This window comes from Ceratotherium simum, chromosome 2 (assembly GCF_057802395.1).
Source record: "Ceratotherium simum simum isolate JZ-2026a chromosome 2, ASM5780239v1, whole genome shotgun sequence".
Classification (NCBI taxonomy): Eukaryota; Metazoa; Chordata; class Mammalia; order Perissodactyla; family Rhinocerotidae; genus Ceratotherium; species Ceratotherium simum.
In genome coordinates, this window is record NC_141901.1 from 77,400,738 (window position 1) to 77,412,915 (window position 12,178).

General features: G+C 42.8%; 1 protein-coding gene across 8 annotated transcripts in view; it reads left to right on the forward strand.

Annotated features, from left to right (window-relative positions):
- The first annotated feature begins 7,707 nt into the window (after positions 1–7,707).
- Positions 7,708–12,178, forward strand: part of ODF2L (outer dense fiber of sperm tails 2 like) — a 40,851-nt gene continuing 36,380 nt past the window's right edge. For 2 of the 8 annotated variants that reach the window (XM_087448153.1, XM_087448150.1), the window contains exons 1-2: positions 7,920–8,373; positions 11,737–11,878. In XM_087448153.1, coding sequence (XP_087304279.1) covers positions 8,352–8,373; positions 11,737–11,878 — 164 coding nt within the window. In that variant the 5' untranslated portion in view covers positions 7,920–8,351. Of the gene's footprint in view, positions 7,868–7,917; positions 8,374–11,736; positions 11,879–12,178 lie in introns of those variants that run through there. The other 6 variants (XM_087448139.1, XM_087448147.1, XM_087448182.1 and 3 more) reach the window with 6 other exon arrangements.

A 12,178-nucleotide genomic window follows, 5' to 3' on the forward strand; every position in this document is an offset into this window, starting at 1 on the left:
AACTATCTACTGGGGCTTTGGGGGAAAAAAAAGAGGAAGATTGTCAATAGATGTTAGCTCAGAGCTGGTCTTCCTCAGCAAAAAGAGGAGGATTAGCACAGATGTTAGCTGAGGGCTGATCTTCCTCACACATACACACAAAAAAACAAAACAAACAAAAAAAAACATAAAACTGTGTTTCTACTAGATGCCAGGCAGTGTTCTAAGTGCTAGATATGAGTGAATGAAACGGACCAAGTGCCTGTCCTGGCAGAGTTTACATTCTGGAGAAGGGAGAGAGACAACAAACAAATGTAATGGGATATCTAGTGAAAGTGGCGTGGAGAATAAGAAATCAAGTAAGGGGGAGAGGTGATGAGAGGGTGGAAGTTGGGGTTTGCTATTTTGTATCAGTGGAAGGCCTCACAGATAAGATTGTCAGGAGTGAGGGAAGGAACAGTGCAAACATCTGAGAGAGAAACAGTGCAGGCAGAGAGAAGGGTGTGTGGGAAGCCCCCGAGGCTGAAGGGTGCCTGGAGGGAGCACCGAGAGAGTGGTGAGAGAGGCCGTGGAGAGTCCCTGGACTGCAGGGAGCTGTGGCATGGAGGCCTTGTCTAGTGCACAGATCACATAAGGCTTGAAGCTCGCGGGAAAGATTGGAGTTTACTCATGACATGGGAAACCACAGTGGATGTGGAGGAGTGACACATTCTGACTTTCAGACTCCCTTATTGTGACGAGGACAAGGGTGGAAGCAGGGGCCAGCGAGGGGGTGATTGCTGAAGGCAGGTGAAACAGTGGAGAGGGACAGAGCTCAGGCAACAGTTTTGGTTGTCTTCTTTTAGCCTTCCTTCAGCCCTCTAGGAGTTTCCTTTCCCCTCTCCATCGCATATTTTTGCTGTGAAGGTAAAATAAAAGCCCTTCAGCTTGTAAGCTTATTGAAAGAGGATTCAAGGAATACTTCCTTGCCAGCCCAGAAGTGCCTAGCATAATGCTGACTGACAACAGAAGAGATAAAACAAGAAATAATGACATGAAAATAATCTGAGATCTGCAGTTATCCGCAGTCAAATAACATAAAAATATAGTCCAAGTTTAAGTTTATAACAGAAGGCCGTGGTTCTTGATGCCTTATCCATGTGTTCCATAAATGGTAGCTATAGTTATTATTATTGATATAATTATCAGTTATTGTCATTGGGTCCCCTTGTTCCTCAGAGGCCTACACATAATTGGCTTTTGTCTATGTCAATTCCATGGCCTGTGGAAGACCAAGCTCCCTTCTAGATTTCTGCAACTACTTGGACACTGGACTTCTTAAAACTCCTCTTTCCTACATCCACACATGCTGCTTCTGTGCTGAGACTATGTTGTCTCAAATGTAGTGTTTTGAGTTTTCCAAAGAAACATGTACATATTGTATTTGTGAGCAATTTAGACTTTATTGAAGAGTTCACAGAGGTAGCTAAAGAGGTATAAGTCACAGAAAAATAAAACAAAACTTTTACCAGTCACTGAAGGCATTAGTATTCTTTAAATAATTTTCCACAAATGTGGAGCTTCCCTGGTCCCCAAGTTGCCTGAGCCTCTTTCTATCTTGGGAGATCTTCCTCTCTCTCCTTTTCCCAACTTTCAAGAGCAAAACTAACCAACTAAGCAACAACAAAAAAATCCCTGCCTGGCCTCATACAGAGCCAGGGCCCTGCTCCTCTGAATCCTCGGCGCCACTGTTTTAGGTAGCAGCTTCTTGGGTGTGTGTAATTGTCAAAACTCATATTCTGAACACTTAATATCTGTGCACTTTATTGAATGTAAATTATACCTCGATTTAAAAGTGGCCTGTAGTCATCAGCAATTAAGTACGTAGTTATTGAAAGCAAGCCTTTGATGAGAATGGCAGAAATGAAGAATACAAGAATTGTGGGGTGGGTTTGCTGTTTGTAACTGCACTAACATGCTTAAAGAAAAATACGATACGCTCAGAGGTCCAGAGAGCTTCTATGATTGCCTTAAAAAGGTATCTCGATGGTTTGCTGGGATTAATATCAAGTATATTAATACTTGATATATTCAATCAAGTATTAATGCTGTGCACAGCTGAATTACAAAGTTGAATAAACAGACTCACCAGTTCTCTTAGGTGAAAAATTAAGGCATTGACTGAGCAGGAGTTGGATCTTGAGAATTATAGTGGAGCTGTTTGGGTGGACTAGGATAATTCTATCATCTTGATAGACAGACGCTACAGAGCTTTTTGCTTTCTGAAGAACTCCTTCCCTGTCTTATAAGACTGGTCTTCTTTGAAAATTCTGAAATAACTTCACCTGAGGAATTTATCTTTTAAAGAGTTGCTGATTTTTCTTATAATTCACTGTTATTACTTCTTTATACCTCTAGACGCTGCTACAGCATGGCCTGCCAAGCGGTGCGACGGTGCACACCCAGGATCCAAACCGGCAAACCCCGGGCCACCGCAGCAGAGCACGCGCACTTAACCTCTTGCGCCACCGGGCCGGCCCTACATTCTTTTTTCATATGTAAAATCAGTGTGTATTTTGCACTTGCAACATATCTGAATTGAGACTAGTCAAATTTTAAATGTCCAATAGCTATAGGTGCCTAGTGGCCTCTGTATCCTCCATACTGGGCCAGGGTTCCTTAACATCGGCAATGTTGACATTTGAGCTGAATAATTTTTTGTTGTGGAGGCTGTCCTGTGCATTGTAGGATGTTTAGCAGCATCCTTGACCTCCACCCAGTAGATGCCAGTAGTACCCTGCCACCCCCAGTTGTGATCAAAAAAAAAAAAATGTTGAGAACCACTGGTATAGATCCATATAGTTAGATCGCAGTATGTTCCAGGGAACAACTAAAAAGTCTGACCTGGGAGAAGGCTTTCATACTAAAAAATGTGCATTATTTTGCTTATTTATATTGGCAGAAACTTATAGAATATGATAATGAGTTCCAAGAGTGTTAGACCAGGGATGAAGGAATACAATTTTTGATGAGACCAAAATTATGAATCTGGATGTACTTACCTGAGACCATGGATTCATTGTGCTTACCTGAGCATCTGGAAATAGTTCTAAAGGTTTGCTCAGTTGGTTGGTTGAAACCTGGACTCAGTGGTGGCCTGCACTAAATAAAATTGAGATGCTAGACATCTCTTGATGTATTTTATTTTATATATATATATATATATATATATCTTTTGTGAGGAAGATCAGCCCTCAGCTAACATCCGTGCTAATCCTCTTTTTGTTGAGGAAGACCAGCTCTGAGCTAACATCCATTGCCAATCCTCCTCCTTTTTTTTTTTCCCCAAAGCCCCCCAGTAGATAGTCGTACATCATAGTTGCACATCCTTCTAGTTGCTGTATGTAGGACGCGGCCTCAGCATGGCCGGAGACGCAGTGCGGTGCGCGCCTGGAATCCGAACCCGGGCCACCAGTAGCGGAGCGCGCACACTTAACTGCCAAGCCACGGGGCCGGCCCCTCTTGTTGTATTTTAGAGGATGGAATTGAAAGACTTAGGGAGAGACTGTTAGATTTACCATGTGTGACCCAGTCATCTACTTCCAAACGTGTCTTGAGAGGACCCAGAGGACCTTCTCTTCACTAATGCATTGAGAAAATGTTGGGGAGGAAAATGCCAGAGTCCTCTAAAAGTGCTGTAGCTGTTGTCCTCTAAGCTCATGGATGAAGTTAGGAGAGGCTGCCATTGAATGGGATCCATAATTCCCTGTGCTTACCGTAATAGGCAGCAGGGCCAGAGCAGTAATCATAGTTATTTCACTAGAAGGGATCTTTAGCAGTAACTGATCATGGTGTTCCTAGAATTGAAATGGATGGACAGCCTACTAAGATCCTACTTGATCTGTATGATGAGAAATTACTAGATCTGATGAAGAGAGACCTGAACTTCATCACCTTAACGGAGATTTACAACATCTTGGCATTGGCTTCTTGAATCACAGCTATTATAACAGGAAGACCAATTGGAAGCCCCTAGAACTGCCCTATTTCACCAAAAGAGTAAAACCAAAAGCAATACCATATTCCCAGTGGAATTCAGTGATTGGTGCCACCACCAAAGACTTTAAAGATGCAGGAGTGGTGATTCTCCTCACACTCCCATTTAACCTTCTGTTTGGCCTGTGTAGAATACGAATGGATCATCTAAAATGTTCATCTAGGGGCAGGCCCCGTGGCTTAGTGGTTAAGTGCGCGCGTTCCACTACTGGCGGCCTGGGTTCGGATCCTGGGCTCGCACAGACACACCGCTTCTCCGGCCATGCTGAGGCCGTGTCCCACATACAGCAACTAGAAGGATGTGCAACTATGACTTACAACTATCTACTGGGGCTTTGGGGGAAAAAAAGGAGGAGGATTGGCAATATATGTTAGCTCAGAGCTGGTCTTCCTCAGCAAAAAGAGGAGGATTAGCATGGATGTTAGCTCAGGGCTGATCTTCCTCACACACACAAAAAATAAAAATAAAATAAAAAATTATTTAATAAAATAAAATGTTCATCTAGATGTAGTCTTTTTATCAGGTGAATAAACACAATTCCTAGCACCTAGTATGCAGATATCACCCTGGCAAATGTCTTTTGCTCATTCTAATATGCATGGAACAAGTGAAGTTGCTTGCTTTCAACTGGAAGTGAGAAAATGTGAGAGAATTTATTTTCTAACATAAGGGCTATCTATGTTAACCCTCTAGTTCTCTGTCATAATTTAACGTGCAGAGACCATGATCATTTCACCACCTAATGGGACGTCACTTTTGTCTACTACATGTATGATACTGTGCTGATAGGACATGGTGAACAGGAACTAGCACATACCATAGATGCCTTGTGTAGTAAATTGTTTTTCCCTAGATGCAATGTGAACTTAACACTCTCTCATCAAGAGGTGGACTCTTTTACCCTTTCCCTTGGATTTGGGCTGGTCCTCCGGTATGTTTTAGATAACAAAATGCAGCAGAAGTGATTCTGTATAACTTCTGTGGCCTTCGATCTGCAGCTGCTGCCTTTGCTGCTTGGGACACTCACTCTCGGGATGCAGGTGCCACCAAAAGAAAAACTCAGCTGCCCACATAAAGAACCATATGGATGGGGTGGGAGAGGTTCTAGCCTCCTCATTGAGTCCAGGAAGTCACCAGACACACAAGTTAAGTCATCTTGGATATTCCAGCTTCAGCTGCAGTAGGGTTGCAACTTGATGAGAGACCCCAGCTGTTGCCACGTGGAGGGAAAAAAACCATCCAGCTGAATCCTGCCTGAATTTCTGACCTACAGATTTGTGAACAAATGGTTGTTGCTTTAAGCTGCTAAGTTCATTATAACAGCAAGAGAAAACAAAACACATTGGAAAGAACACATGCAATTCGGAGAGTAGGGGATAAACAGTATGAAAATTCAGGGTTCTGCTACCTCAGTGAATTTTCTTGGGTCCAGTGGTCTGGGACATATTAGGGTATCCCCTTAAAATGAAAGTTGTTTCACTTTACATCCCCTTGGATCATGGTGTTGGCTAGGGTCACTCATACAGCTGCATTCAGCTGGGAAGATGGCTGGGGCTTGCAAGTCAATGGCTCTCATGTCTGGCACCTCAGGTGGGTGGCTGAAACAGCTGGGATCTGGCTGGGTTTTGCTCTCCAGCAAGGTAATTGGATTTCTTATACGGTACCTGGCTTTCAGGGGAGGAAAGAGAAACTACTAGGTCTCTCAAGGCCTAGGTCTGGAACTGGCCTAGGATCACTTTCACCACATTTTATTGTTCAAATTCAAAGGGAGGGGAAATAGACTCCACTTTTGATGTGTGTACAGGGATGGGAAGAATTGTTTGGAGGCCGTCTCTGGAAACAGTTTGATTTTTTATTTTGCTAAGTATTATTTGTATTCATCAAGGAACTTTAACCTATTATTTCATTGTTTGCTATTTTTCCATTATAGTACATATTTGTCACCATGAGGAAGGAAAACAATTTCCATCCAATATTGCATGGTTGCAACCTACACACAAATGTACCACTAATAAATTCAATGTTTATTAGGCACTTGATATTTTAAATGATTTATATCATTTATATCCTGTGGCCTCATCTATCCCACTACCTATTTAGTTTTATTGGAGCACAGCCAAGCTCATGTGTTTATGTATCTTTTATGGCATCTTTTGTTCAACAATGGCAGAGTTAAGTAGTTGTATGGCAGAGACTGTATAACACACAAATCTAAAATATTTACTATGTGGCCCTTTACAGAAAAAGTATGCAGGCCCCTACTTTAAATTATGTGGAAATCTTTGGTGGATTGCTTCATAGGTGGTCAAGTGTTTAATGATATCTGGGGAAATTGGGGTTTGGGGATGGGCTGGAATGAATTACTGTTTCCTATTTAAATAATAATGGAATAAGGGATCTTTCTATCCAAAAATTGACTATCCAACCAGAGATCAGGAACAGATTATATTTAGAGGATGAGTGATGCCATATTTACTTTACCTGGACAAGTCAGTTAAAATGGTCAATATTGAGAATCTTATATAATTATTTTTAAGAAGTCTGACTTTGAGATTTTGTGAATGTTTCCTCTTGAATGTCTTATAAAGGTCGTTACATCTAATACCAATGCATTTTAATTAAACTAAGAACTTTTCCTAAGAAGAGACTAACTTCTGTGTCCAATTATTTCTCTAATTATGACAAGTTCGCAAGGTTAGCTAGGATCCCAGGTTAGTGCTGGAATGGCCCTCAGAATTATGCTCCTTGCCCTAACTCCACCTGTCCCCCTCCTCTCATCCCACCCCCCCACCCCCATGAGAAAACTGTCCCAGAGAAGTTAGTCGGCTTGCCAGAGGTCATAATCCATCAGTGAGAGAGCAGGTACTTAAATCCCCAGTCCCAGGTGCTTTATAGCATTTGCATATATGGAACAGTTATGTGTTCATTAACAATGAACTTTTACCTCTCGTGAACTTTTTGCTGGACAATCACAGTTCTGGGGGGGGGGGAGCATTGCTGGACTCATCAATAAAAACCATTCTTTAGTAAAATCAATAACGAGGTATGCCATGATTAAACTGCTCAGTTGATAGCTGCTCTATTTGTGGCGTACGACTCTTAACACGAATATTAAGTTGAGGCGTTGGATCAAGTTCTTTTCCAAATAAAATCTTGCCTTGCTTGTTAAGGAGTTTATAAACCATACCAGCTGGCTGCAGCACAGATACCAAGAACTTGAGACCTCAAAAGCTCCCTGGAGATCACCGTCCGACTCCCTCATTTAACATGAGAAAACAGAGGCTCAGGGAAGGATCTCAGCTAAACAGCAATACCATACATTCACACCAGGTTTCCTCCAGTTGCAATTGCCTTCGTTTTTTCAAATTTAAAAAGCAAAAGCAGGGCTCTTCCAGGCCAAGCGTCAGAAAATTCGGAATCTATCGGCATTATTTCTCTTTCTGGTTGAGCTCAGTTAAGATTTTTGGTAACTACACACAACTGCCGCCCTTTTCGTAACACAAAAGGTTTGAAGAAAAAGAGTTTACCCTGAGAAGCGACCGAGACACAGCGCCTCTTCCGGGCGCCGCCCCCTCACTCCCGCCAATAGCAACAAGGCCGGCGCTCACTTCCCCGAACCGGCCAATTGCTGCGCCGCGAGGGGCGGGGCGCCCGTTGCCAGAGAAGCCTCTTGCTGGTTACTAGCTCTGCTTTTGGCCTACTTGCACCTTGGCGTGCGCTCTTCCGCCGTAAGCGGATCTAGGAATTCGCCTGCTTCCCGCCTGCCGTCCCTGCCTTCCCTCCTAGCTTTACTCCCTGCACAGCCCTCTGCGTCCCGCTCCCTCCGAGCCGAGCCAGGGCTGGAGAGCACAGGTACGCTTGCCGGACTTTGCGCTAACGTTCGCGAGTCGTCAGCCTTTTCAGCCCCTCGGACGCCTTTCACAGCGCATCGGCGGCGGGCTGACGTCTCGGCGACGTGGTGACGCACGGTGGGGGCGTAGGCGCGCCGTCTGGGATTGGCGCGCACTTGGTATGGACGCCTGGGCTACCTTTGGGCGGGGCCGGGTCCCAGAAGTGGAAGGCCTTCTCGCTTGCCCAGGGGTGGAACCCCACGCCTTCTCTGCCGACACCCTGAACTTCCGCCAGACTGACGACCTGGGTTGGAACAAGGCAGCGACACTCGTACTCTTAGGAATGGAGTGGTCCCAGGGACAGCAGAGCGGATCTTAGCCGAGGGTGCTTGTTCAGAGCCAAGCCCTGACCGGGCCGACCTCGGACAAGGCTGCGTTTCTTTCCGAAATAGTGCTTTCTTACTCATTCGCCTGGCTTTTAAGTGCCCATCATATAATATCCCAGAATGTGGGAGACCCTGGGGCTCCGTAAGTGACGAATACTCCAGAAAACCTCAGGAAATAATTCCTTCTCCAGGGTCCTTCTAGATTCCAGCCTCTATAGGAGACCCCTTCAGTCCTTGGCTAGAGGCCGACTTGGGTTCAGTCGCAGCTCTGCCGGTGAACCAGCTGTGTGGCCTTGGGCAGGTCACTTATCCTTGGCTTCGGTTTCCTTATCTGTAAAATGAGGACGGTAATAGTCACTGAGGTGTGGTTGTAATAAAAGAGATTACGTAAACGCAGTGCTGGGTTTTGAGTATAGGTGGTCAGTAAGTGGTGCTTTTTCACTGAGACAGCCATAGCAGGACTGGCTGGTGTTGGGGATACAGTCTAGTGCGGAGACAAAGTTTCCCTGTCACTTAGCGCATGGTAAGGTTTCAGGTGTTTTTGAATGAATAAGGTTCTTGGAATAGTTTTAAGCACCACTTGGTTGGTTATGGTTAAAGGAACAAACCGCAGAAAGCCTGTCTGCTTTTAAAATTAGTTTGATACCCTTCTACTTACAATAAGAATGTCATGGTCGTGTTCGTAATAACAGCCAGATATCCATGTTTTGCTTCTCTTTTTCTTCTATTTTCACGATTGATATGTATTAATAGTGTAGTTTTTGTATCCCAAATACCCAAAGTTTGAGCAAATGGCTTTGTTTCTATTGCTATTGTTCATTGTGCCTGGTCTGTACAAATGAATGAGACCCAAGAAGTTGGGTATAGCAATAAGGTTGAAATAATACCCACTGGGCACAACTCTGTTGGAGGTCAATAATTGTTTTTCCGTAGGCTTTCGTTTGGTAGTACTGTCAATTTATGACTACATTAAGATGCCTTGTAACAATTCTGCAAAGAATAGATCTTGAAAGAATTGTTTTGAAGATAAGAGTTCGTTCTATAGGAATAACTCAGGTCTGCAAGTAATTTCAGGAATGGTGATTGACTCAGCATGACTTTTTTTAAAGAAATGAAAAGTATTAAAGAGAAGACCTGGTGGGAAAGCAACCCCAACAGAGTGAGCCAAAGGGGCCCTAAATTAAAAAAAAAAAAGCAAACAAAAGAAACCCACCTGTAAATGCTTCTACTTTCTGTTCAAACCTCACCACAGCGTTGGCTGGCAAAAGTTATTCTCATTTCGTAGAAGAGAAAACCTAGGCTCGTTGTGGCTAAGGGTTGTCCAGGTCAGGTGACTCATAAAGAGTAAGAACTGATGAGTCTGGCCTAGTATTCTTTCATTTTAATGTGCTGCCTCTGAATCATCAAGGAGTAGTTAAATTAATGTTAAGTGTATCTATGTTCTGTTTAAGAAGCAAGGAAGGAAGAAATAATACTTTTAAAAGATTTTTTTCAAACTGGTCTAAGTTAATATTGGTACTTAAAGGGATAAGCTATTATTATCTGGAATTTATATGTGGAGCAATCCATTCAGATGGTCATGGGTAAATGAAGTGTTATATTTGATCACTTTTTTCAGTACTGATTTCTTTTTATTCTGGCATTTTAATTCTAATTCCTTCATTTTTTTTTATTTTTTTATCACCAATGGAAACAGCTTTTATTTGACTTCTTCAAAATTTTTTACATGAAAAGAGTGTTGGAATTTCTTCTCTCTGGGACCCTAATAACCAGTTTTCACTGCTTCTACCCTCCTCCTCTCCATATGCCTAGTCCATTCTCCAAACTATGACTGGATTTTTCTTTTGAAAATGCACTTCTGAGCTGTCATTCCTCTGCTTAAAATTATTTAATGGTCTGTCTTAATCTTTAGGAAAAAATTCAAGCCTTAAGCTTGGCATACAGTGACTGCTTTCACCATGTCCAGTCTCATCTTTGCCACTTGCCCTTACAAGTCATGTTCCCTCACGATTCCTTGTTCTTGCTGGTCCTGTACCTCTCCCTGGAACGCCTTTTCCTGTTCCCTTTTGCCAAGCTAAACTTGTTCTGCAGGACTCTACTGAGGTTCCACCTCCTCTAGGAAGTCTCCCAGGATCCTGCCAGTTGGCGTTAGGATCCTCCCATACGCTCTCATGGTAACCCATGAGTCCCATGTCACCGCCTTGAGCACACTGGATTTTAGTGGTCTGTTCACTGCCCTCTCTTTAGAATTATAGTCTGTTCCTTCAAGGAGCTTAATCTTATTCGTCCTCCATTTCCTTGTACAGAACAATTTTCATTTTTTCAATATAAATTGAATTTATAAGAGTGTTGTTAAAACCTGACTGAATTGGAGCAAGTTTGTATGTTGTGTAGATTCTTATATTTATTTATGTTTTAGTATCTGATGACTTGATTCAAAACTGACTCACACCACTTCCTTACTTGTAATTGTGGACAAGCTACTTAACCTTGCTAAGACTTGGTTTCCTCATCTGTAGCTTTTGGATGTTAATAACAATCTCCAAAGGCTTTTTGTGAGCTGATGTTTCTAAGATCAGTCAGTGCTCTGTTAATACATGGCAGCAGTTGTCCTCATGTTGAAGGAAAGGATAGTGCTTTGTGTTTATCTGGTAAAGGATGCTGACTTTGTGACTAGGCAGTATTCTGAATGTCTTTGGTCCGATCTTCTCCTGGGTAATTGTCCCAGTTTGAGCAATAAATTATTTGGCCACCCTAACTTATATATTAGAACCTAACCTATGCCCCTCACTGTGTTAGCTAATATTTTTGTGTGTGTGTGTGTGAGGAAGGTTAGCCCTGAGTTAACATCTGTGGCCAATCCTCCTCTTTTTGCTGAGTAAGATTGGCCCTGGGCTAACATCCGTGCCCATCTTCCTCTACTTTATATGTGGGACGCCTGCCACAACATGGCTTGATGAGCGGTGCATAGGTCTGCACCCAGGATCCAAACCTGCGAACCCTGGGCTGCTGAAGCGGAGCGTGTGAACTTAACTGCTACGCCACTGGGCTGGCCCCAGTGTGTTAGCTAATTTCTGAGGGCAAAGGGTGATGGGTGTGATATTTGCCCCCACAGATTTAATAGCAAGTTTAAAAGAAAACTGAAATACGAGCATTTGTATGATTCTGAAAACCACACAGTGTTAGGTGTTTAGGGTTTTTGGTGGGCTGGAGCAGTCAGGGAAATATTTTGGGAAGAAGGGGGAACTTAGGCCTTGAAGTACCCATCCTATATTTACAAATCAGTCATTTGCTGTCAACTTTTTCCCCTCATATTATCCAATCTGCAACCCCTCTTTTAAATTTAAATTCCTTTTTCTCTTTATTCATTGCAGAGAAGCATTAGCTAATTGTTTATCTAAGTTAACCTCTTTATATCAAAACATGTATTTTCCAATTTTGGTAGCTTTTACTTATAAGATCTATTTTCCACCTCTGGATTTTTTTGCTCTTTGCCTATTTCCAGATTTTCTATACATTTTTTTCATTATGGAGCTAAAAAGCCATGCAGTTACTTCTCTAGTGAATTTTTGTCTAGTGTCTGGAATAACGAGAGAAATGAGCAGCGTTCCTGTGTCTACTTTGCGTTCCTTGCTGAATATTTCATGGTGAGTTTTTCAGTAGAGGCTGTGTGATTTTGTTTGAAGCCATTGGGAGCTAGTTTTCCAAGAATCAGTGTTTGGCAAAACAAATTGAAACCTGCGAGATTCATATGCTTTTCTCTTTAGAGAGATTAGTTTTAAATACATATTTGTCTGCAGCTGGTTAGTTTACTTAGAACAATCTGGGTGCTAAGGAGGGTCTTGGACTGTGATCTTTCTTTTCTCTGACCGTGGCCAACATCATGGCCCCTGAACAGCCATCCCTCAAATGCTTGTTGTGGGCCAAGATGGAACATAGTTTAGTGA